Here is a 25,482-nt window from a genome sequence, read left to right on the forward strand (position 1 = left end):
CTTAAAATAGCTTACAAGATATACAAAATTATACAAGGTATAATTACGTAGTTCACATACACAATAGTTTCCAGATGTATTCGTTTGCCTCACGTGGTAACTCTAGTGCAGGGAAAAACAGGGCTTGTTTGGATCAGGAAACAAAAGCACAATTCAACTTATTATTCCATGAGTAAAAGAGAGAATGTATTCTAGAATGGAAAGATGTCAGAGCAATTCATCAGCTGAAGGACAGTTCCTGTTTTACTAACAGACCCAGCAACACATCTAATTGCAGGGAAAAGAGCAAGCATGTGAGGGAGGGGGACGGGGGGGGGGAGCACTGTTCAACGGGTAAATACTATTGTGTTCAGAAAACAAGACAAACTCAGAAAATTGTCAAAATGTCATTTTGGTCTTTATTTTTGGACACGTAGCATGTTTTCATAAATCAGTGTTATATGTGCTCATTTTTATAATATCAAAAGAAATACAATATATTTTTCATAAATTCCCCATCACTGCAAGTTCACTTTCAAATAAATGTAAGTAGCGGGGTAGAACAATATGTTCCCACATATTGACCAGTGCAACACTGACAGTTACGATTAAGGTATCCAGGAAGCCTGAAAATTAAGATTAACGAGAACAAGCAAATTTACTTCCGTTTGTTAAAAACAAAGGAAATAATTCTGATTTGCAAATTACATACTTTACATGCAAGAAGTTTAAATCCCATTTCCACCTGAAACACATGGCAATCTTGAAAATATGCTAAGAAACAAAAATAGAAGAACCAACAGTAGTATGCCCTTCAAAATTGCTCAACAGGATACATAAAAGCAAAGGTTACAGTTGCGTGCTTCGCCGTGAATACTGGCACTGTTTCATATTTATATAAATCCGTTTCTGTGCATAAAAATCCCAATGAAATTTAATGGTTTAGGTCAGTCCATTTTTCTTTCACCAAAGAACCGTTAACTTCCAGGTTTTAAAAACCGCACTCCCGCGTTTGTGTTTCGGCACAAAACACAAACATATTCCCTACGTTATCGGTGGCAACCGGTTAACGGGCATGTTAAGATACTTTTTAAAAAGAAGTTTTGTGAATGTTATCATTAAAGAAAACAAGTCCCGTCAAGGATCACAATACTGCCAGAATCTATCTAGTGCACCGACGAGTGCCTCGTTCTTTTGATCTCGCAGTCCTTGATCACAAAAACTTAGTCTAAGGAGTTCAAGGAGTTCGTAAGACACACCATGTGGATAATTTGGGGTTTAAAAACCCATGGCTCTGGGCAACAACGATTACAGTGAACAACACACATCCACACAAGAGACTGTGTTCCTAACATTTTCAGACTCAATCTGCTATAAATAAAACATTCTGGGGCAAAGACTTTTGCATACTGACGATACTTCTCAGACATCAGCTAGGCCACAAGTGAAGGGACGTGGCTTGCATCGAAGGTACAGGGTAGCAGCTGACTTGGAGACTGCACACCTCGTACGTTCTGCTCGGAAGACATGAAGGCATGTACAGAGGACTAAACGATGCACGGAAGCACGTGGAGGGTTTCTCTGCACTAGCATCAACAGTGATATCGGTCCCTAGTATTTCAAAAGAAAAGGTATTTTCATAAACACAAACGAAGACGAAGGCTCTACCTAGGAGAACGCACGTGACAAGATCGAAGAAGTAATCAGCGTATGCTGACAGTTTCTTCCCGGCATTAAAAGCAGGAGCATTTTTGGCATGTTTGATATTTTACCAGCTTGTCACCTGTGACTACAGAGAAGTGAGCCATCGGAGTGATTGACAAAGAGCACATGTGCCCCTGGTCCTTAACAGCAGGAAGTGTCTGGTTCAATGTTCTACACATAGTAGGTGCTTAAAACATGCTACTAACTGATGGACCATCTTACTCAAGAAACCTGCTGACGGTACGTAACACTGAGCGAAACAAATCAACGGCTACGAACAGGACTTCAATGGCTATGACGTGTGTGAACAGGACTCAAAGTAGTTCGTATCGTTGTTGTACTTCCCTAAAGAAAACTTGTAAACATCTGGTGAATGTCTAATTAATGGTAGAACATTTAAAATTGGCCAAAAAATGCCCAGAAAACATTTGGCCCTTCAGCACCCAAAGCTCCCAAAATATAATGTTAAAACATCTCCGTTAAAGGGATTTCAGTAGTCTGAAAAATGTCATACCTGAGTGGCTTAAATGTTCTCTCCTAAATTTTAAGTAAGTGCAAGGAGTTTCTACACTCAGGAGTTGCATAAGTTTTTATCTTTCTTCAAAATAAAACATCGAATGGTATAGAGGTAGCATAACTTACTAAATGAACTTTAAAAAGAAAAAGAAAAAAGCAAGGTTATTTTCGATAGTCTTAATAGAACTATCACAAATGTGTAAAATGTTACAACCCAGGCTTTCTTCTACCTGGTTTTAGACATCGCATTATTCTTGCCCTCTTTTTTACTGGGAGGGTATCGAGGAGTCCAGGCCCCGTCTGGCCCTGTGGCGTCTATTGCAACGTCGATGACAGAATCTGGAGTCACCCATCGCAGGAAAACGAGGAAGAGAAAGTTGACTACAGCCAACAAAGCAAAAATGTAGCCCGTCACCGGGCCGCAGTGAGAGATGAGTCTGTCCAGTCGTCTGTCCATCGGTAACACGGCTTCTCCTGCCACGCGGTCGTACACCTGGCAGAGAGAGGCCGACAGTGAGCACTGTAACCCACGACAAACAACGACCCGCGCCGACCAGGAATGCCGTACAGATGCAAAGTGAGGTCGCTTACATTTCGTTGCTGTTGCTGTTTTAGTAATGATGTGATGAATACAATCACAGTCATTATTGTCATTTGATTCAACACTTATGGAGTACTTATTCTGGCCAGAACACTGGGCTACACTCCTGGCCTCTAGGGCATCACCACCAAACTTAACCAACTACGAGAACTCCGAAGTCCTGAGAAGCCGGAGCCGCCTTTCGGGTCACGTCTGTCGAGGCCGTATTTAATGCGGCAGTGAATTCCTGAAGCAGGGCTGGCCTTCTAAGGTTCCGGGACGCGGCTGAGATGCTCTCACCACTAGCCCCCAGCAGAGAGCTCTAATCTAGTGCGCTTCTGGGTAAGAGAGGCCCTTCCGTCCACAGCCACGTGAGGCCGTGCTGCTGAGCACAGATGGTGAGCACATACACAAACACTTTGTAGACTCCACACGGAAGGAAGGGGGAAAAGACGGGGGACATTTTAGCAGATGGCACAGGTCGGACACCGGCACCTAACGCAAAGCTGACTGCCGAGAACTGGTGGTAGGTGGCGTGCTTTGTGAAACACCGCCAAGCACGGACCTCAGAAGTATTCCAAACAAAACCCCACGAAGACCCGTAAACATGTTTGTTTCGAACACAAACGAGGCCAGCATTTATGTTTCAACAGCCTCTCAGCATTCCTTGCGGTCCTTCCCACACAGCAGACCTGTGCGCCGCCTCCTTGCGAACCCAAGGAAGTTGTGACACGCGGTGCAGGTGCCACGGGGCAGCGACCTCTGGAAGGGCGCGGGCCGTTTTCAGCTAGCTCTTCCACCTTCCAAACATCTGGGACACATCTCAATCAGAATTATGCGGGCACTGCTGAATTAGGATAGTTGAGAAAGTACGCTTCCAGAGTGAACTCCAATTCAATTTCTTCATCAAGTTTCTAAATAGCACGGTTAAACTACAAAGCAGGAGTTGAACAGGATCAAAATGGCCTGTGTGGACCCGGCAGAATTAAAAAAGCAACTCCAAATTCTCTACTGCTGCTTTTTATTTGTGATCCTGTTTGCAACATCTGTCACGTGCATTTTGAGTCCTCACTCATTATGTTCTCAATCAGCCCAAAGATGCCAAACTCCTCTTTCCACGGAAAATCACATTACTTAGCAAAGGTGACGCAAGGGTTTCGGGAAGTAGCCCAAGCTAAATGTTGGCCACAATCGGACTCAGCAAAACCATGTATTCTCTAGTAGACCCACATGCTGTAGAATTAGAAGCAGCCTTAAGAAAACGTCTAAGAGTAGAGTTTAATATCAGTTTTGCCTTTAACTGTTGTGACTTCCTAGAAAACTTCCTCAGGCCCAATTTAATGAAGGGTCTAGATGGCATTACCACTATTTTCAGATGTCAAAGGCAAGGACTTGACTAGAAACAGCCTAGCATATACCAAAAGCAGTACACGGTTCGTGTCTTCTCATCGGAAGAGACTTCGTAAACTTAAGCAACAGAGAGGATAAACCTAGAGAAGAAATAGCAAACGTGTACACAAAACGCCAAGAATTCAGACCCAATCGTTCAAATACTCTTTGCTTAGCCCATGACATACTTTTTCAGTTCTTTCCGCAACGTTCCTCCAGGTGTAGAAAGTCTTTACGATGTTGTGAATATCTTCGGGGGCCGGCAACGCTCCTGATTTGAGTTGGGAGATCGCTTTTTCCAAACCCTCACACAAGGACTTTACAGAAGGCTCACATAAAATGATCAGATTTTCTGGAAGTACTTCAGGAATCCCGCCAACCCTGGTACTGACGACCTTAAGAAGAGACAAAGAACACGTGACACACCATAATTCGTACCTCAGGAAAAGAAGCCAAACCAACTTGAAAAGTCGTTACAGAATGTGTCTGATTATTTTTCAGAATGCAAGTACAGAAACCCCGACAGTGCAAGGCCTCAAAGCTTTTTACCTGTAAACCGCAACTGGCTGCTTCCACAATTGCCATGCAGAACGCTTCGGTAAGGGAAGTATTAAGAAAAATATGTCCTTGAACTAAGACATTTCTAACATCCTTGTGTTCTAAGGCTCCCAAGAGACGTACTCTGATTTTTGAAATGAGAGAAGAAAGAGGGGAGTGAAAATCTTGCTAGAAAAGAAATATCATTTAGAAGCCAAGTGTGCTATCCGTACTGTACTTAGATTATTGCTGGTTCTGATGTTTTCCACCTCAAAAAAGGTTAGCATCTCCAAACTCTTACCTAAGAGTCTTTTAAAGCTCTTTGGTTCAAACCCACACGGCTAACATATTGCGAACTTTTGTCACGCCTACAAATTTCATCTTTTCCAAAATTGGTTGGCATTTAATAAAGATATTAATATGCTTTGATGAGTAAATATTAAAGTCATTTCTAAAGAGGAAAATGCCCCTTCTAAACGGACGTCTCACAGCAAACACCGTTCTAAGTTACTGAGAAAGAAAAGTACTTGAACCTGTATGTGCGGGGCAATTTACACGACTTGGGCCACGCTATAGAAATCACCACTCAGCAAGCCTTGAAAACGCGCAAACATTTCCAAAGCGGTTGGCGTGTGCATGCGTGGATGTGCGCACGCGCACACACACCTTCCAGGATACCTCCAACCACTGCCCCCTAGAGTCCAATAATATTGGGCTAACAACAACAACAAAAACAATTAAACTGTGAATCTTAAACTAAAGTTTCCCATAGTACATACATTTAAAAAAAAAGAGACCTCGCGTCACAGTTGTACATCGGGTACATGTAAGAGAAACAACCCACTTAACACACGTCACCCAAACTGAATTTAGGTAACTGGTATTTTCTCACCCAAGGCAGTATGGAATCCATCAATACCTGTCATGTAGCTGGTACCTTTCCCGTACTTCTTCCAAAATGATTCTCTTAGGTCCCTCTCCTCCAATTATGAAATTTAAATCTGGATATTTTTGACAGAGTTCAGGTATTATACCACTAAGCAAATCAGTCCCTAGAAATATAAAATAAAGGTGAATGTTGGAAAGAGTAATATTTAAACCTAAAAAAGTTCATCAGAACTGAGAATCCACTCACTTTGAAGAGTATTAGCCATGCCCTCCTTAAGTATAGAAACGAACTCTCAAACCTTTCCGGGGAAGGTGGATTCCCTGGGATCGTCCAAACTAGGACTCATCTCCTGCAAGCTGCAATTCTTAAAGACACATACATTGACACATCCTTTGTTACCCAACACACGGACTGTTTGGTTTCACTGTAACGGAACATTCTTCAAGGTACTCGCTTGTGTTTTACATATCACCTGTTATAAAACAGGTATTTGAGGTAGCTGACATCGGAGTTCGTTTTCGACAAGGCTGGACAGCTGACCGGAGATCTATCTAGGTCCTGTCCCAGCCGTTTTAGGGGCAAGCTCTTTGACCAAGGGAAAGTTTTCTGATATAGAAGAGACCAGGCGTACCCGAAGTCCAAGATCTCTTTCAGCTACCAACTTTCTCCCAGCCTGCGTTCCACTTCCCGCCCTAGGAAAGGGCCAAGTGACAAAGTAGAACTGTAGCCTCCACTTTGACAATGTGGTTTGTACAGAGGATTTTACAGCAAACACTATGGTGTTTGGGAAATTGAAAAGAGTAGTCCATCCAAACCTGCTAGAGCCGCTTCCCTTGAATGACAGTAAACGAAGGTGGCAGGACCGCTACTGCTAGGTCATTAGGGTCCGTCAGAACAAAAGGATGCATCTTGGTTCCTTTTTGTTCTTTAATCAAACACTCTACTTATAATGTGGAAATACGACCTCAGGTAATATAAAGCAACAAAATAAACCATGCTCTTCTAGTCTGAAAGCGGCTATCCAGAGTGACAGCATGTTGACACTATTTGGGAATTTAGTTAAGTAACATTTATAAATTGGACACATTCAAAAGTAAAAATAAATGTAAAATAACCCGGTTAAAGTTTATTAATTTAAGAAATGCATACACACACACACACACACACACACACACACACACACAAGAATTGCACTTCTTCTCAGTCCTTCCCAGATACAGGCAGATCAATTATAAAAAAGGATGGTGGGAGAAATTATATATATGGCGTCATTTTTATTAAACAATTCAAAGTAGGACTTAAGTAAACTCCGCTATTTTCAAAATATGATTGCATTAGCAAACATAAATTCACTGCGACTTTTCTGAACTATGAAGGCTTCTCATTAAAATCTTAGCTATCCGTGTTTCCAAACAATTACCAAATCCATCCATTGGATTTCTACATAAACTAGAAGGTGGCTTAATGACTTTTACCATTTAGTGTCCTATAGTTCTTTCGTTTTCTTTCTTACCTTTCCTTCTCCCTTCTATTACAAAGGTTAAGAACCCAGCCTTCTAATGAAAAGTGCAATACACATAGCGTGCTAATTATAACTGCTGATAACAACATTTACTGAGCGGTTACTACATTAGGCAATGCCCTTGAAGGGTGCGAGGTCATGGAATCCCGACAACTACCTTATAAGGAATGGAACTGATTAATACTATCAATGATCTATATTATTATTCTAGGAATGAAAGGGTTTTCCCAAACAATAAAATATTCTCCTGCCTCTGAGAAGAGTCTAACACAATGGAACATACAAAAGGACTTGCAATTGCCATAGTCACACAAAACGGACAAAAAAAAATCATGATACAAATGGCTTCTAAAGATCAGTCTAACATATGTTAAAGAAATTTCTGAATCTACACCTAGACTCTGGGCCAGAGGTGAGGGAACAGGAGACCTTAGTTCAAGAGCTGGACTCTTGTTTGTCATCTCTGATACTGTGTAACCTGAGTGAATTACTTACCCTCTCTGAGACTCAGTTACGTGCAGATAACATCTACCCTACAGTTGTTGGGAGGGTCAAGTGAGGTACTGTACCATGTACAGGCTTTATCAACTCCAGAATATAAATGGAAGTTGTCATCACCACCGCAGCAAGAAGGGGGGCGTGCCTGCACACGCGCAGGAGCACTGGGAGACCCTGACTGAGCACAACAGGCTCTGGAAAAAGGGAAGAAGGCAGCCAGGGAAGCTCAGGGGTAAGAAGTGGGATTTCTCCTCTCTCACTCAATACACTGCATTGGGCCTTTGAGAACTGGTCCAAAGGAACACCTCCTAAGGAAATTAACTAGTTGATAATTAACGGACCATAAACACAACTACTCACTTTTGGGCTAGAGATGTGGCCGTTCCTTCCGAGAATGTTACTTTTTGTACAGTGCCTGGCGCATGGAGCGGGTTCGCTAAATACTTGTTAAATGACCGAATTGAGAACAGGACAGGCCGTGCCTTCCCTCTGTTGCTGGTAGTTAGCTCAGCGGGCTCAAATACCATCGTTAGTGACGTAAAGGTAACAGCTTTAGTTTGTACCAAGATTTCATTTTGCTCTGATCCTCGACCATGCATGCACCACACTCATTCTCGGCTAGCTAGCTCACAGCTCTTTTAGCTATGTGACTAAAAGATAGCCTAGGCGCGTTTTCTAAGTTGCAATACCTCACCAGTATCCCCAGAGGGGTTTCCAAGAGAGACTGCGGGTCCATTCACATCTTCTTGATTAAAACAGGAAGCACACCGAGAGAGCATGCCTTCACCCCAGAAAACGCAGCTCGACAGTTTCCTCACCAACCTCCACTTAAGTGGACTGCTGGACCAACCAGGGCTCCGTTCCAAATGTAAAGCATACTGAGCAAGGCCCGCGTCTGCACCGTAGGCCACTCCTGGGCACACTGGTACACTTCCGACCCCACCGCTGAGCTGCGCGCTGAGAACCAGCTGCACTGGTCCACGTACGTCTGAGGCCAGCTACGCTTGGTAATGCGGGTACTTTGGGAACGCTGGGTAATTGACGTAAATGGCACATCAACTGACACAGTTAAGTTCCTATGAGGCTAAGCTGAACGGTATGAAAAATTCAATAAAGGAAAAGTTACACCAGAAAGCTCTTGTCCGATTAGGGGATATCCTAAACCACTGTGTCAAATCAAGAACAAGTCAAAAATCTCGAAGTACACGATTTCGTACACCTTTAAGTTCTCACCCCACTTAAAGGAAGCCCAAATCGGCAACTACAAATAATGACGCTTTTGGAAGGTGGCCGTGCGAGAAAGACGGCACAGCTCAAACCAGCGGACCAGTACTCTTACGCCTGGAAGCCCACGTCCAACTACTTACTGGCAACTCGGTGTGTGTTAATAACATTCTGAGTTAAATTCAAATACTTAAGGGAGGGTATGGATTATTTTTTTTTTTCAATAATTCCCTACTTTAAGTGATGATTTTGATTACTGGACAGGTTTTTCAAATACCATCCAGAAGACCACTTAGGTTCTGAATAACCAGACCGTTTCAGGCTTTTAGTAAACGAGGCTCTACAAATGCTATTGCGGTGTCCATTAAGTGCTGCAGAGGCACTAAAAAAAAAATCCTCCTTGATAATGGCAGACACTTATCAAATACAAACTGGCCTAAGTACTTTACAGGAACCATCACTGAACCCTCACAAGATTCCTGGTGTTGCTCAAACCGTACAAATGAAAAAACTGAGACTCAGAGAGGTTAAGCAGCTTGTCCTCAATCACACAGTGGGATTCGGGGAGGATCAGGCTCCAGGCTGTCTAATCCCCCTGCCTTCACCACTTACCTGCCCACAGATTATTAACACCTTATCTACGATTAAATGAAATAAGCTATAAAACGGCAATGTTCAGAACAAGCTCACTGACTTTGAGGAAATGCATAATAGACAGGAAAGCTAGAAATTGAAATATTCCTAAAGGTCATCCCCGAATAGTACAATTACAGCTGATTTTACTTTTCACCTCTGTGCTTTTCTTAGTTTTCAAAATATCTGCAGTGAAAAGGCATTACTTTTGCAATCAGAAAGAAAGGGCTATGTGGTGGCTCAGCCTCTCACCTCTTACCACACACACAGGGCTGTTTAACCTTAAAAAGACCTGACCTGCTCAACAACATCAGATTACTGTTTTTAAGTAACTATTAAAACATCAAAGGTGGGGGGGTGGCATTCACCACCATTTCAAAAAATCTGGGGGGATGTATCAAACAGTATTACACCTTGCTTCGCTATATTTAATCCAGAAGTGGTTATGAGCCCATAAAACAAAACGACAAGCCAAACAATCATTACATACAAGTATTCAACAGCTTTCTACAAGAAACAAAAGTCTGTGCAGTGCAATTGTAGCTATCATTTCATTACCTTTTCTGTAAACAAGTCTGCTGACAACAACAACAGTTATTATACTATCATGCCTTCTAAATGGGTCTGGAGTGAAGTCAGTAGGATCTACAGCATTAGGAATGACGGACACTATTTCAGGATTCAGTGCTGCTCTTAGCACAGTGTTTTCCTTACTAGTATAAGAGACACAAATTATGTGGTTTGTGTCACAAAGAGACACAGTTAGAAGCTTGTTTGTAAGCACCGAGCTGACATCAGCAAATCCAAAAAGGGAGTGGTCCGTGAAGACTGTCTGGAGCCCCATGGTCTTGGCGTGGAAGAGGGCATCATGGGCCATGGCAGAAAAAGAACTATGTGAATGTATTATCGTGACTCTCTCCCGAACAAATATGTACCTGAGCAATGGCAGACTGTGAAAGAGGGTCGTGGCCGTAGATTGGTTGTACATGACTTTCAGAGGCAAGTAATAGACTTTGAGGCCATTAGTGAGGTAACGGATGCCTTTTCGATTTCCATAAGCATGGGTGACAATTATAACTTTGTGCCCTCTTTCAATCAGACACTGAGAGAGCTGGTAAATGTGGCTTTCCACGCCTCCCATATTGGGATAGAAAAAGTCCGACACCATGCATATATTATGGGTATGGGTCCTACATGTCGACAGACTTCCAGGGCTGACACGGGAGAGCACAGCTGAGGGAAACTGGCCAGGCCCACCTCCTCCTCTACAGGCCATGCTGAGATGGTTTAGGCATTAGTCCTTAGAGCAGCTCAGTTAAGATATGTGTCGTCTAGTACCTGAAAGAGAGAGTAAAACAAGATCTCAGCTCAGAGACAAAATATATTACATTTTCCAAATCCAGATATAAACACTGTTTTATGCTAATGTAAATTTGCCAGCTTTCCCCCTAGAAATAAAACAAAAGCATATAATGAAATTACTCATCTGACATTTACTTGCTTAGCATTTACTACGTACCATACAACAAAACTAGATTCTGCAATGTCCTTATATTTTAATTTCGCTTTAAAAAAACTCCTACACGGGGGCACCTGGGTGGCTCAGTTAGTTAAGCGTCCAACTTCGGCTTAAGTCATGATGTCATGGTTCGTGGGTTCAAGTCCTGCGTCGGGCTCTGTGCTGACAGCTCGGAGCCTGGAGCCTGCTTCACATTCTGTGTCTCCCAATTTCTCTGCCCCTCCCCCCCGCATGCCCTGTCCCCCCCCCCCCACCAAATAAACATTTTAAAAAATTAAAAAAAAAAACTCCTACACATAATTTTAAAAAAGTAAGTTTCGGGGCACTCGGGTGGCACAGTCAGTGACGCATCCAACTCTAGATTTCGGCTCAGGTCATGATCTCACGGTTGGTGGGGTCGAGCCCCGTGTCGGGCTCTTGTGCTGACCATGTGGAGCCTGCTTCAGATTCTCTCCCTCCTCTCTCTCTGGCCCCCCCGCCCTCACTTGTGTTCTGCCTCTCAAAATAAACAGATAAATAAAAGTATGTTACATCACAGTATATAAGGATGTGCTATGCTAACAAACCAGTGCATTTCAATAATTAAACATATGGCTCTTTACAGAAAGTTTGCCGACCCTGCTCTAGACCTTAGCCACTGATTCCACAAACCTCATACAATTCTGCGATTCACTTTGTGGTTTATACTAAAATATACCTGGAACTAGAACTGTCTTTTTGATGGTAGCTTTTTCAATATCACCTACAGCACATGTTACAGACATCCACCTACGTTTTCCCCTTCCGTATTCAAGGCTGGTGTTAAAGGGCTCCTTTCGTTTTCTTAAACTTTCTTTCAGTTATGTAAGCCTTTCTTCCATGAGCGTCCCTCTCTCTGGTTTGGAGTCTCGAGATAGGCTCAGTTAGAGGTGGGTTGGATCTGGGGCCATTTTCTAAACCTTAAGTAGGAAATATTTACTTCAGGGGTCCCTTAGATCCTCATCAGCGCAAAATGCTCAGTATTCGGTACTATTACATATTCTTACTTTTAAAGCTCAAGAGTGCTGTGGAAAGCTAGTGAAAATCTCCCTCAGATTTACAATGGAGATTTCCACACCTCCAGAAACTCAGTGGTACAAGGGAAAGCCATTCCAAAGGTCTGAGTCTCTGATTTCACCTGCAAACTCAGGAAATGCAAATCAACTGCCTGTGCGAAGTCTTAATTCTTCTCGCTAACAAATTTATCTATGTTTTACGTATATTCTCAGAAATACTCAGTGTTTCTTGACCTGAATTTACTAATTAAGATTCAAGACTACCAAATTTTGGGAGTCGTCAGTTTTGTACTTTTAAGTGGTTTCAGTAACATTTTCTTACTGTGGTTCGTCACCTACACCTGAATTTCCAGTTGTACTCAACTTAAAAAGATGAGTGATTAAAAAACAAAAACAAAAAAAGGAGTGAAGGACCAAATGAAATAATCTTAAAAGTTTTCTCATGAACCTGCTAACGTCCTGTGAGGAGTCTGCCTACTTCCATCGGGTTATCACGCCTAACATCTTTCTGGCATAGAAGCTCAACAAATGGCACAATCACACATTCTTAGATTTTAAAGCCGAAGAGAGGCTAGGAGATCTAGGAATACCTCCCTTACTCTACAAACGAGAAGCCAAACAAGTTGAGCGATTTGCCCACGGTCTCCACCCAGCCACTTAAGTGACAAATGCGAGATGGCCATAAAATCTGCAACCATTCATGGCCAACGAGTGTCTGGGCAGACAGCCGCAGAGGCTCCCGAGGAGCCTTAGGGAGACCCCGAGGGGACTTGGGTCCGGAGGACGGGGCTTCCACACCCACCCCCCTGGCAATACCCCGACTTCACTCACTGAGAGGTCACCGGGGAGCGCCAGGGCCAAAGAAGGGACGACCCCGCTCAATCAGCAGCCCCGCTGGAGTCAAGGAGGGTTCCGCCAGGCCCAAAGGGAGGAAGATGGCCAGACGGCGGGCAGGAGTCTGAGGCTGGGGGTCCGGAGTCCTTCACCCCGCCCGCCTCAATCTCGGCGGAACCGGCTTCAGCGCGGCCACCCCGGCGCACCCTCAGCTCCACTCGACTCCGGTGGCTCTCGACCCCGACTTCCGAGCTTCAAAGCCGCGTCGGCTTCGCCCCTTCCATCGCCGGCCACACTCCCACCGGTGCAGCCCAGTCCCATCCGGAAGCGGCCGAGAGTGCTGGCGCAGGGTCAGACGCGCACTTACCGGCGAGTCCCATGGCCGCCAGTGTCCGGACCTCCCGCGGCTGCAGCCAGAGTCCCACCTCGCTGTCCCGAAACACCAATCCGAGGCGTCCGCGCCCGAGCGCCGCGCCCCCGAGGCAGCCAATCGCAAAGATGCGCTGGCGTCACGTGCGGGAGCGCCGCTCAGCGCCCACCCTTCAGCGCGCGGTGGAACGTCAGTGCGCGTAAGCACATGTTTTCGCGATGTTCAGAGTAACTTGTTTTCTCTGCACAGAAAGTAGTAATCTTTGGTTTAATCTTTCATATGAAGTCTTAGTGTCGCAGATCTCTAGAAACCGGCCCTGGTCTCTTCTTACACAAGCAACCTATCAAGAGCCTTCCTCGGGGTAAAGTCAGAAATCCCAGCGTGACTCGCAGCGAGCCTTTAGGGCTGCTGGGAGTTGTAGTCTGGTGGCCTTTGGAAGCGAAGCTGAACTTAGGAAACTCACTCCCAGGATGCACTGGACTTCTAAGCCCAAATTGTGCAAAAGGTCTGGTGGGTTCGCGTCTTGGTTGCCTGGTTACAGCGTCTCTTTTCTGGAAGCCGGTTCTCAGCGACTTCGGATGGGAGGGACTTTTGGGTGAGAAGGCTACCAAAGGCTGGGGTCACGCTGGCCTTGGGTTTCTGGTTATCTGTGCCGCAGCAGAACCGTGTTTGTTCTTAACCACCCTGCTAGGGTTGCCTGATGTAGCAAATAAAAATACACAGATAAAGACTAAAAAATACCAAACTTTATGAAAATTGGAATTTCAGGTAAATTTTATTTTTTTTATTTTCTTTTTAACATTTATTTATTATTGAGAGACGGAGAGACACAGAGCATGAGTAGGGCAGGGGCAGAGAGAGAGGGAGACACAGAATCCGAAGCAGGCCCCAGGCTCCGAGCTGTCAGCACAGAGCCGGAAGCGGGGCTCAAACTCACAAACCAGGAGATCATGACCTGAACCGATGTCCGACGCCCAACCGACTGAGTCACCCAGGCGCCCCTCAGGTAAATTTTAAATAAGTATGTCCCACATATTGGGGACTCGACTAAAAAAGTATTCGTTGTTTATCAGAAATTCAAACTTAACGGGCTATCTTGTATTTTATCTGGCAACCTTACACTCTGGAGGAAAAAAAAATTGAGGTCTGACCTACAATATCAACTCCCACTCAAACTGGTTTTACTGGCTATGGTGGTGATTGGCCAGGAGGCTCATGAATCGGTGGAAATGGTCTGATGGCCATCCTCCCCTGCCATTTAGTGCCTGGAGTTCCCCCAGCTCCACCATGCATACACTTTCCAGAACAGTTGCCTTCCTGAGCACTACCTCTAGCGCCCCTTTTAAGCTTGTAGAAAACCTATTCATCCTCTGAAGATTTCAGCTCCTTTCTGATGCCCTCCCCAGGCCTACAGAGGGAACTCAATCCTCCCTCTTTTGTGTTTGATAGTATTTTGGCCTTATGCTGGTCTGGTAGTTATCAGGCGATATTCAAGTTGCTTGCCTGACTGACAGCCCCCTTCCTCCTTCACCTGATCCTGGAAGGCGGGTGGTGTTTGGATCTCATACGGACTCGTTCTGAAAATGATTGCGTTTGCTTGTTAAATGTCTGCCTTCTTGGCCAGATAGTAAGCTGAGGCAAGGTTTGTTCCTAGTAATAGACAGTGACTAAGTCTTAATTGTATTAATGGATTTCTGTATCCAATACCGGTGCAGTCCCAGTACGAACACTTATACCCAATAAAATGTATTGACAATATTTTATGGAGTGTACCATATAAATATTACAGTGCAATGATATCATTCAAGGAGCATTTTGGTTGTAGGATTTGAAGTGTTACTAATGAGTTAACTTTAATGAGCTAATGCTGTTTAACTCAAGTGGGAATAGATACCCTGCACTGGGTTGATATTGAAGCATCAGAGAATAAAGACGATGATGAAAGTTCAAGGATGTTACAGCATTGCTTTAGACTCCTGTTCATTTTTGCAATAGGTTTTAAGACAAAGGGAGTGGGTAGAGAAACTGGAAAGTATCAATGAGCGTTAAGCCCATGTGTTGAGCCCCTGGTTTGCCAATGCCATAGTTCTAATCACAATGCACATTCGAAATTCTAAGATCCTGATGCCACTATTCCTTCAAATGACTTGTGATCCTTTTCAAAACAGTGTTTCCTACCATTATCACCATTTACCGAGTTCCTACGTTCCTACCTGTAGAAGGCTTTGTGGAGAATACAAGGAACATTAAACATAGTCCCTATGTTTTAAAAATTATTTTTTATCCTTTGTAGCTTTTACACACTTTTTGCCAATAGTAACAAGCAATCCACCTTTCTTGAAAGGTTCTTTGTGTTTTAAATACTGTAGCATAGGCTGACCTTTATAAATAGCTAATAAAGGCACACTGTTTCTGAGTCTCTGTTGGAGGGGGAGAGGGTTGAGAAAACTTGCAGGCTGTTCCAATGAGCAGGTGTATGGGTTCTGGAAGTCTGAAAACATTGAAATTCATTCATCACATCCCAGTCTCTGACCTAGGCACTGAGCATTAAAGGCAAATAAATCATAATTCTGCACCTGGCTCACAATCTCATGTGGGTATGAGACTCCGTTTATAGCCAGTGTAAATTTAAGGCTATCTTCTAAAAGTCAAAAGAAAGTTGTAGCATCAGGGCTAAGCTATAAATCTGAGAATAATTCTAATTATGGTATTCTGCCTAAATGTATGGAATCAAGATATACCTTTAGAGAATTTTCTTAGAAATTACTAAAGTTAAAGTAGAATACTTACATGCAGTGTATTCTGATTACACCTAGTAAAATATGAGGGCAGTCAGTACCAGCTGTAGTATAAAATGATCTATAAATGGAGAAGGTATAAAATAAATGTGGGTATCGCCTTCCCTTGAAATCCAGCTCTTTGCAAGTTTCGGCTCAGGTCATGATCTCACGGTTTCATGAGTTCGAGCCCCGCATCGAGCTGTGCACTGACAGTCCGGAGCCTTCTTGGGATTCTCTTTCTCCCTCTCTCTCTGCCCCTCCCCTACTCACACTGTCTGCCTCTCTCTAAATAAATAAATAAACTTAAAATGCTCTGAGGGAAGTCCTATTGGAAACTTTCCTCTTGATCGCCAATGGCTATGCTGCAAAGAAGCTCAGGCAAGATACTAAATGATGAAGGGCCACCTGAAGAGAGGCCCTGGAGAGTGAAATTTCGTCTTGGGCTTCCAGCGGCAGAGGAGTTCCCATTCACTGGTCACAAAATCAATGCAATACCGCTTCTTTATTTATTTATTTATTAGAGTACTGTTTGTTAGGTACCTACTAAATGCAAGCCATTGTTTCACACTGAGGATTATGGGTGGATTAGACAAAGTCCAGCTCTTCATTGACCAAATGACCAAATCCATGAAGGTCACAATTTTCACCAAATTACTTTCCTTAAAAACCTTAAAATAGGGGTCCCTGGCTGGCTCAGTCAGTAGGGAGTGTGACTCTTGATCTCGGAGTCATGAATTTGAGCCCCACATTGGGGGTAGAGTTCACTTAAAAAAAGAAAAAAAAAGCCTTACAATGGATGCTTTGCATCATCTCCTTTATCAAGCATCTCAGTATTTTAATCTCATCCAACTCTGACCATTATGCTGTCGAATCTGTTTCCAGTGCTAATGGGGCTCCCACCACTGCCTCCTTTAGTCACAGCTTTGTGATCTGTACTGCCATATTAATACATTCTCCAGCCTGGTGGCTTAGATAATCAGGGACAGCATGCATCACTGGCACTTGCCGTATTTGCTTTAATCTCTTGGGACTTCACACATATTTTTGTTTTGCAACAAGTTGAGAATTTTCAGCCCACATTCCAAAGCTATTACTATGATAAATGCTTCTGTGCAGTGAACAGTACATTCTAATAAGGCCTTAGGCCAGCTATCCCACCTCCACACTGAGGGCCAGCTCCAGCCCAGGTCAGACACAGCCTCAGGGATCCAAGTGCAAACCTCTTGGTCGTTACAGAGGGTTAGAAGTACAAAGGCAGATGGCAAATGCGTTGTCCTAGCCCAGAACTGTCTATGATATCTCCATCTCAATGGCAGTTAGGAAGCCAGAGCCACTAAGCAAAACATGGTTTGAGTTGGCTTTAGGGAAGATCCAGGAACCCAGTATAAGCTAAAAACTGTGCTCACCGTCTCCTTCTTTCAGGATGATCCCTTTAATTTGTAAATTACTTTGTATTTTTCAAATTGTTTTCACTTATGGTAATTCAAGTGAAGTTAGCAACTCTGGGAGCAAGGAGAGGAGATGGTCACCCACATTTGGCAGGTGGGGAAACTGAGGCTCCATGAGGCTGCTCAGCCTCATAATGAGATGAGCAAAGTGACTCCTTTGTGTGGTGTCCCTTGGGCTGTCCGCTACCCCTGTTCTCAAGGGAATTTGACCAAGAACTACAGAGGAGGACAACATGGCAGGAACTGAATGAAGGAACAAAGCTCAGAGTTGAATGCTAATGCACTATGTGCAAGCCCTTTCAGAAGGCTGGGAATCAAACAGCGAAACCAGAAGAAAGAAGGCCCTATGGCATCAAGGTCATAAAGCAGGGGTAAGAGGAACAGTGACAGGAGAGGAATGACTGGGCCAACGCCAGTAAATGACAGCAATGATAACGGCAGCACGATGGGGACTGGTCCCAGGCCAGGTCCAGATCAGCAGTGTCCCCAGGGCAGGGACTGAGAGCTAAAGCCAGGAAAGGAGCAGGGGCCCAGAGCCACAGGCCACAGAGGACTTGGGTGAAGGAGAGGAGAATTCAAGAACTGCTTAGGAACCAAGAGAGGAAGGACAGGGGCTTGGGTCAGGATCCAGCAATTCTACACGTGGCATCAGGAGAAACAAAACCATTTTGCTGTGTTTACCGCTACCTTCCTCCTTGTTATTGTATAGCTCCATGTGGTCTGGCCTGAGAAACTCGGGTCACACAAATTTGACCAGGACAATTTCTAATGGTAAGGAGGTCACAGAAATGGAGAGGTACACACGAACACAACTATTTACAAAAGTTTTGAGTAAGTGTTGTAATAGATTGTGTATCTTTCTATTTCTGCAAGATGCTGGGGAGGGCATCCATTTTTAAGTTATTTGCTAAATAACTTAATTCTGTTCATTAACTTTGCAATTTGCTAAAAACGTAATCCTCCTCATGCTGCCTTAATTCTATTAATGCTATATAATTCCCTCCATTTTATCAAACTTTCAGTAAAGTCTACACTATCAAAAGAGTATTTGTGGGAGTGTTTTAGAGAAAAAGCAAGGGAAAGGGCTTGTGCCCCCTTCCTGGGTGGCCGTGGGACCAAGAGAAGAACCCCTTGGCCAAGAGAAGTGGGATGTGCACGACCAGAGAAGGAGTGCACAGCTGGAGGTGGCCAGAAGACACAAGCTCTCAAAGATGTCAAGGGCTATCGGTGGGCTCTCCTCCATCATGAGACACAGGTCAAGTTACTTTTACATTGAATCTCAAAGGAAAGACAGATTTCAAGCTGATTCTTGGGTTACATTTGCTTAACCTCCTTTAGAATCTTAAACTTTCTGAGAGTTACTCCCTGGGCCGCCCCAAAGTGCCACCAAGTTTTGTTGTGTCCATGTCCCTCCCCACACCGCCTTCTAAATTCCTTTGTCTCTTTGAAACATATTTTTGGGGTGCCTGGGTGATTCAGTTGGTTAAGCATCCGACTCTTGGTTTTGGCTCAGGTCATGCGAGTCCCATGGCAGGCTCCACACTGACAGCGTGGAGCCTGCTTGGGATTCTGTCTCCCTCTTTCTTCCTCTCTCCCACTCGTGCGCATGCTTTCTCTCACTCTCGCCCTCCCTCTCTCCCTTTCTCTCAAAATAAATAAGTAAACCTAAAAAAATACATTAAAAAAACCCATATTTTTTCCTTCAGCATAAAATTTAGAGCGGGACCATATTAAATAACACAAAATTCTATAGCTTGAATAATGGTGTTTATTTTCTTTAAATACACTTAAATATGAAACAACAGACAGTAGTTCAGTAAACTCGAAACTACAAGCTGGACAGTAATCAGAAAATCAGTGCTGATCCTACAAATCAAAATCTGCATAATAAAGAGTCAGAATAATTCACAAGAGAGTTTGCATTAGTGGAGGACTTGGAGACTATTAAATTGCCTCATCAGCATGGAGTAATCAATATGGCACCTGTGACTGTATGATGATCAAACCTTTCTCATTCACAAAAAAAACAAAAACAAAAAAACCCCAAAACCAAAAAACAAAAACAAAACAAAGGTTACACAGGTTCCCTCCTTTCCATTCCTTGCTGTGCGGGGATATCTTCAGGTGGAAGATATCTGTCAGTGAACCAGGAAAATCCAGCTGGTGTGCAATGGAAGGGTGGTCTGGATACACTGCGGTATCAGATAAAATAGAGGTTTTTTTTTTTCCCTAGTACCTGGGGAAAAAAAACCCAGTGACAGCAACTTGGCAAAGCAGCGTGCCATTTAAAATGTCAGGGATGGAGACCTTGGGGAAAAGCGGAGTCAAGGGTTTTCTTGACTGTGGAGCCCATGGGCAGCCCTTTTCTCCTTTGGAAAGCGGCAATGCTTTGCACATGCTGGTTTTCCATTTGCACATGTTCTGGTGTGAAAGGGACATCTGTCCTCACAGCTGTTGCAAAAGAAAATAAACATGAGAATTCAGAATCAAGGACTAAATCCAAAGGAATAACTCTGTTCTGATTTGATTAAGTTTTCAAAGTAAACTTTCCAGATATGTATGTAAAATGTCAATATAAAATCCTGAACGGGTATTCCGCACGGATACAAAATCTATGAAAGCCCAGACGGCAGCCTGTAAGTGTCCTTTATCGATGAATTTCTTGCTATATAAATCCAGCACCATCCCCTTCCTCCATGAGAAAACAAACAGACATATGTGGACATATATTGAGAGAATGAACCCAAGAGTCTGCGGATCTGAAATCGACCCCCCAAATAATTGTTCAAATCTTATCAATTAAGTCTTTGCTTAAGATCCATAAGCCAACAATAACAGGCAGGATTTTCTTGTTTTCACAAATCAATCATCACTCTATATACTCTCACTTATTCCTTAGTTGCCAAACCTCTGCTTTACTATCAAAAAAGGGGGAGGGGGGCTGGGAATTGGCAAAACATGCTTTTGGAAGGAATCTCACCAAACGGAAATGGCATTTACAGTAAATGTCAACGAATGAAATTAAGGTGAAAGTGAAATGCCTTTCACCTGCAGGTGTCTGGGTGAAATATCTTGTGCTTCTGGCAGCAGCTCTCCAGGCTTTCTCTGCACTCAATGCAACTGCAGTTTTCCGGGTGCTGGATGAGATCTCTGGGACACGGGGTTTTACACACACACTCACAACGATCTTCGTCAAACTTCATGTGTGGCCCACAGACAGCGAGTTCCTGGAGATGAGAGTGCTCTAAGTGGAAACGGAAAAGTGTTGGTTGAATGGCTGTAGCACGGATAATGTGGCGTCAGCGTTGGTTGTATATTTCACATTATTCTAAAATAACTTGGATTCTCCTAGTCTCCATTCCTGTAGATTTTTTCCCCTAACCTTTTCACAGGGTGAAGGAGATTCACCTCTGATTTCATGACACCAATACTGAATTCATGTGTTCTCTTAAATTTGGGATAAAGATGTTATTTTTTTTAACTAAGATTTTTTTAAAGAGAACTTTAGGTTGGTGACTTCCTAGTTTTTAGATGAAGAGTAAAAGGAGAGAGGAACAGAAGTATCAGCAGTATAGAAATACAGAAATATACCTCAGGCCTTCCAGACTGGATAGAAACAGTGATGTATTTCCTCACCACAGATCACAACGCTGTTATAAAAGATACAACAGTGATGATAAACTTTGATTCCACAGAACGCGTTCAGCTGAGAGGAGGGTCTCAGAAGTTTTTGACACACTTAGTTGACAGCTATTTCTTCTAGAAAGCGTACACGACAATTGGATAACTACTACTCCGTGTGCAGTTCTGATCATCAAGTTGAAATTCAGTGGAGAAAATGGATGAGACAGAAACTTTGGAAGAACTTGACTATGACACTTTAGCATTCTTGAAGGTTTTGGAGGCAAGTACATGTCTAGTTTCTTCCCCAAACCTGCTTCTCTCCCAAGTTGCCTCCTTTAGGGAATGGGGCCATCACTCCGGACTCACCTGCCATTTTGGGTCTTATCACTTTGTCCACCCAGTTCTGTTGCCCTAAGTTTGTTCTGTCATTCCCATCATCACTGCCACCACCTCAATTCAGTCAGTGCCTTATACTTTTGTGTGTAGATGGCCGTCACAGATCTTGCCGTCACACGTTTTATCCCTTCAATCCATTTTCCACAGTATTATCAAATGCAAATCTAATCACATCATTCTACAGCTTTAAGTTCCTTAAGAGGTTCCCCTCTCTTACAATAAAAGAGCATTTCCCCACCAAGACGTATGAGACCCTCCATGAACTAGACCTTCTGAACTAGAACCTTCCAGACTCTTCTCTCTCCCTCTCCCACTCCCCCCTCTCATAAATATCTTATGTTCCACCCATACCAAATCATACTACCTTTTATTCCCCTGATATGCCAGGGTCTCTAAGCCCCATGCTTTTGGCCTTGCCCTTCTCCCTGCCAGTTATGTTTCCTCCCAGATATCTTTCCCAACTTCTACAATTTTAGCTAAGTGCCCTTACCCCGTGCATATTTTCATCCTGTCCTTTCTTGCATTGCTTACATGTGTCTATTTCTTCCACGAATTAAAAAATGCTGAACGTTATGGGAACCAGATCTCATCGTTCTGACATGAAATGAGCACTTGATAAACGCTGAGTGCATTTGGTATAATAAAAGGGTCCGAAACAGGCAGCTGTATGAAGACTCTGAAGAATCCCATCCATCGTTCCAAGACATTGGGTTAAACCGTATGTTTTTGTCAATATCTGACTACTAACAATATACCAAAATGGCGATCTCATGTTGTCTAATCTTCTAGTTTTAACGGCTCTGTGATTGATATTTGATGATATTCCACCTGTGTGGAAAGGGTGTTGGAAGGCTAAATCTGGGGAGATTCTTGGAATTGCAAAAAGAGGAAAAAAGTGAGCTTTGTAAGCCATATGCCAATAAGGCATATGCCACTTTGGGGCAAGAGGAGAATATATTATTCCCATTGGATATTCTTTCCTGATTTGTCAAAGACTAATTCACCATATAACTGTGGATTCATTTGTGGGTTTTCTATTCTGTTCCATTGATCTATGTGTCTATTTTTATGCCTGTACCATACTGTTTTGATGACTACAGCTTTGTAATATAACTTGAAGCCCAGAATTGTCCATTGATTGATGAACAAAGAAGATGTGGTGTGTGTGTATGTGTGTGTGTGTGTGTGTGTGTGTGTGTGTGTATATATATATATACACACAAATATATACAAATATATATATTTGCCATGACAGGGATGGAGTTAGAGAGCATAATGCTAAGTGAAATAAGTCAGTCAGAGAAAGACAAATACCATATGATTTCACTCATATGTAGAATTTAAGAAACAAAACAAGCAAAGGGAAACAAAGAGGGAGAGAGACATACCAAGAAATAGACTCTTCCCTATAGAGAACAAACTGATCGTTACTGGAGGGGAAGGAGGGTGGTGGGTTAAATAGGTGATGGGGATGAAGGAGTGCATGTGTTGTAATGAGCACCAGGTGATGTATGGAATTGTTGAATCACTATATGGTGCACCTGAAACTTCCTATAACAGTGTATGTTAACCATATTGAAATTAAACTAAAAACTAAAAACAAAACAAAATGAATACATTGTTGAAGAATAGTCAAGTAGCTCTTAAAAGACTTGCATGAATCACTAGGTGGCGGTAGAGATTCAATGAGGCCACTTCAGGTAGAACCAATGCCCTTCTTAGGTGGTTTAAGGAAACACAGTCCACTGGGTGTTTGATGCTGAACTTCACCAAGGTAGTTGGCAGAGGCTGGCCTCAATCCTTATAGCCATTAATTAAAAGTAACAGAGACTGGGGCACCTTGCTGGCTCAGGTAGGTAGAGCATACGACTCTTGATCTCAGGGTCATGAGTTCGAGCCCCACTTTGGTGTAGAGATTAGTTAAAAAAAAGAAAAAAAAAAGAAAAGTAACAGAGACCGGGTGTAGGAGACCTGAGCAAAGCAGCAACTAGCTAAGGGTGATACCCTGACGTATGCTATACCGATTTCAGTCTTAGGGAGGGTGACGGTGGGATACCATGAGCTCTGCTCTCAGCCTTGCTTCATTCATCCAGCAGTAAGCTCATGGGGTTTTTTCCCCCCAATTCTTGAAGTTGTGGCTGTCTTGAGGAATTTAAAATATAGAATCAGGACTCCTCAATTTTTCTTTTTTTCTTCTTCGGTATTGTTTGTTTGCACAGTTTAAAGCAATGATCTGAATCCAACGAGATGAAATTAGATTGGTCTTGGAATCACTACCCCAAATGTGCTCACTCAGGGAAGAGCTGTCATTGTAGAAAAGGCAGTTGGCTTAACAGCGGCATGTGTGAAAAGGGTGCGTAGGGAACAGTATGCTCAGTGTATGTCCTCAGTTTGATGGGGCCACTGGAGAAGTGACCGTGATCTAGCTACCCCATGCCTCTCACTTCCGTCACTGCTGCAACGTCCCCCAAGGTCCCCTGCCTCCTTTCCTGCCCCGGGCCAACACCTCCTCCTCTACCCTGTCACTGGTGGATTGTGTTAAAATTCTAATTGGTGCTGTCACTGTCCTGCTTGAACCAGCTGAGTGGTTTCCCTTTGCCCTTAGCATCATGTCAGTGTCTGGGACCAGCTGCCCAAGGTCCCCTGTGAACCTCTCCAGCTTCCTTTCTCACATGTACCCGGCCCCTTCCCATTATGTTCCCACCATGCCGAACTTTCTCCAGTACCCTGGCATGCTACCTTATCTCACTTTCAGTCCTCAGCACTCGGGTTTACCCTGCTCAGAGCACTTCTCTCCTTCCTCCCACTCTTCACACCCTCCGTGCACATGTGCACCAGCTGTGGTATCCCCAGGATATCCCATTAATAAATTGTATATGGATTGCATGTTAAAATGGTACTATTTTGATATGTCAGATTAAATGAAATATATAAAAATTAATTGTACTTGTTTCTTTTGACTTTTTAAAAAAATTTTAAATGTTTATTACTTTTTGAGAGAGAGAGAGAGAGAGAGGAGGGGCAGAGACAGAGGGAGACACAGAATCCGAGGCAGGCTCCAGGCTCTGAGCTGTTAGCACAGAGCCCGATGCAGGGCTTGAACCCACAAACTGTGAGATCATGACCTGAGCTGAAGTCGGACACGACCGACTGAGCCACCCAGGCGCCCCTCTTTTGACCTTCTTAATGTGAGTACTACAAAATGTAAGTTACATATGACTCTCACCATAATCCCATTGAACAGTCCTGTTCTGGAGAGAGAGATCTAAGGTTCAGTATAATTTACTGACAACAAGAGTGTGCCCAGGTCTTGAACGCTATTTACATCCTAACCACCGGGTATTCAGACATCGTCTGCTAGAATATACATCGATCATGGGGAAAACCTGCCACCCACAGAGGCAGCCCTGTTTTCTGGGACAGTACTCCATAGAGCCTAGTCCTTACAAAGTCTTGCTTGTAGATCAGAGTTTAAAACAAGCAAGGTTCAAAGTGCATGACTCCTTGTGATCTTTTTCAGTGGAATAGTGTCATGTTCTCTGGGAAATAAATTTTAACAGTGCATTCATTTTCAGCCAAACGATCATCACCCAAAATCACAGCATTATGAGTTCTGAGCAGCGACGACAACATTCGGCTCCCCACTCCTCTTAGCCCAATAGCTAGCCATGGTCTGCTTTTACCTTGCCCTAGTTCCAGAAAAAGTTTTCTCCTATGTCCCATTTTTTTCTCAAATAATTGGCATGTCTTCACATGGCACAGTTGAAAGAAACCAACCAGTCCAAACTTACTTTCTGTTCCTGTGAGACTTTCATACAAATAAGTTAGTAAAATGTGGTCAACTAGTGTTTAGCTCTAAAGTGGTTTGCACGAAAGGCTACCACTGCCTTTCAAATCCAATGTCGTTGGATGCTCTAATCACTGGGCTTTTCTTTGAGATTAAAAAAGCAGAGCTATGCATTGGTAGACTTACTATATAAGGAGAGCTCACAGGGCTCTGCTTCTT

At 43.4% G+C, this 25,482-nt stretch overlaps 2 protein-coding genes across 3 annotated transcripts in view; both read right to left on the bottom strand.

Moving 5' to 3' along the window:
* Nucleotides 1-380: 380 nt before the first annotated feature.
* PIGA (phosphatidylinositol glycan anchor biosynthesis class A) lies at nucleotides 381-13,299 on the bottom strand. 2 transcript variants are annotated; one of them, XM_049643477.1, is made up of 6 exons: nucleotides 13,226-13,299; nucleotides 10,030-10,809; nucleotides 5,625-5,757; nucleotides 4,718-4,850; nucleotides 4,357-4,563; nucleotides 381-2,692 (listed from the first exon to the last, which is right to left on the bottom strand). In XM_049643477.1, the coding sequence occupies exons 2-6, from the start codon at nucleotides 10,745-10,747 to the stop codon at nucleotides 2,426-2,428; spliced, it is 1,458 nt and encodes a 485-aa protein (XP_049499434.1). In that variant the 5' UTR covers nucleotides 10,748-10,809; nucleotides 13,226-13,299; the 3' UTR covers nucleotides 381-2,425. The 2 variants fall into 2 exon arrangements, with proteins under 2 accessions (XP_049499434.1, XP_049499433.1); XM_049643476.1 differs by lacking the exon at nucleotides 13,226-13,299 and adding an exon at nucleotides 12,856-13,215.
* Nucleotides 13,300-19,169: 5,870 nt separating this feature from the next.
* The window catches only part of VEGFD (vascular endothelial growth factor D), a 35,101-nt gene continuing 28,788 nt past the window's right edge, over nucleotides 19,170-25,482 (bottom strand). The window contains exons 7-8 of the mRNA XM_049643478.1: nucleotides 20,505-20,700; nucleotides 19,170-19,907 (exon numbers count right to left, since the gene is read on the bottom strand). Of these exons, the coding sequence (XP_049499435.1) occupies nucleotides 19,781-19,907; nucleotides 20,505-20,700 (323 nt within the window). The 3' untranslated portion in view covers nucleotides 19,170-19,780. The remainder of the gene's footprint in view (nucleotides 19,908-20,504; nucleotides 20,701-25,482) is intronic.

Source organism: Panthera uncia, chromosome X, assembly GCF_023721935.1.
Source record: "Panthera uncia isolate 11264 chromosome X, Puncia_PCG_1.0, whole genome shotgun sequence".
Lineage (NCBI taxonomy): Eukaryota > Metazoa > Chordata > Mammalia > Carnivora > Felidae > Panthera > Panthera uncia.

Excerpts from the sequence above, each read along its gene's own strand:
- PIGA (XM_049643477.1), bottom strand. The coding sequence starts at position 10,747 with ATGGCCTGTAGAGGAGGAGGTGGGCCTGGCCAGTTTCCCTCAGCTGTG. Across the intron at positions 5,758-10,029 it reads CAGACTTGTTTACAGAAAAG|GGACTGATTTGCTTAGTGGT; the intron begins GTAATGAAATGA and ends TTATATTTCTAG. Across the intron at positions 4,564-4,717 it reads CAGCCAGTTGCGGTTTACAG|GTCGTCAGTACCAGGGTTGG; the intron begins GTAAAAAGCTTT and ends TCTCTTCTTAAG.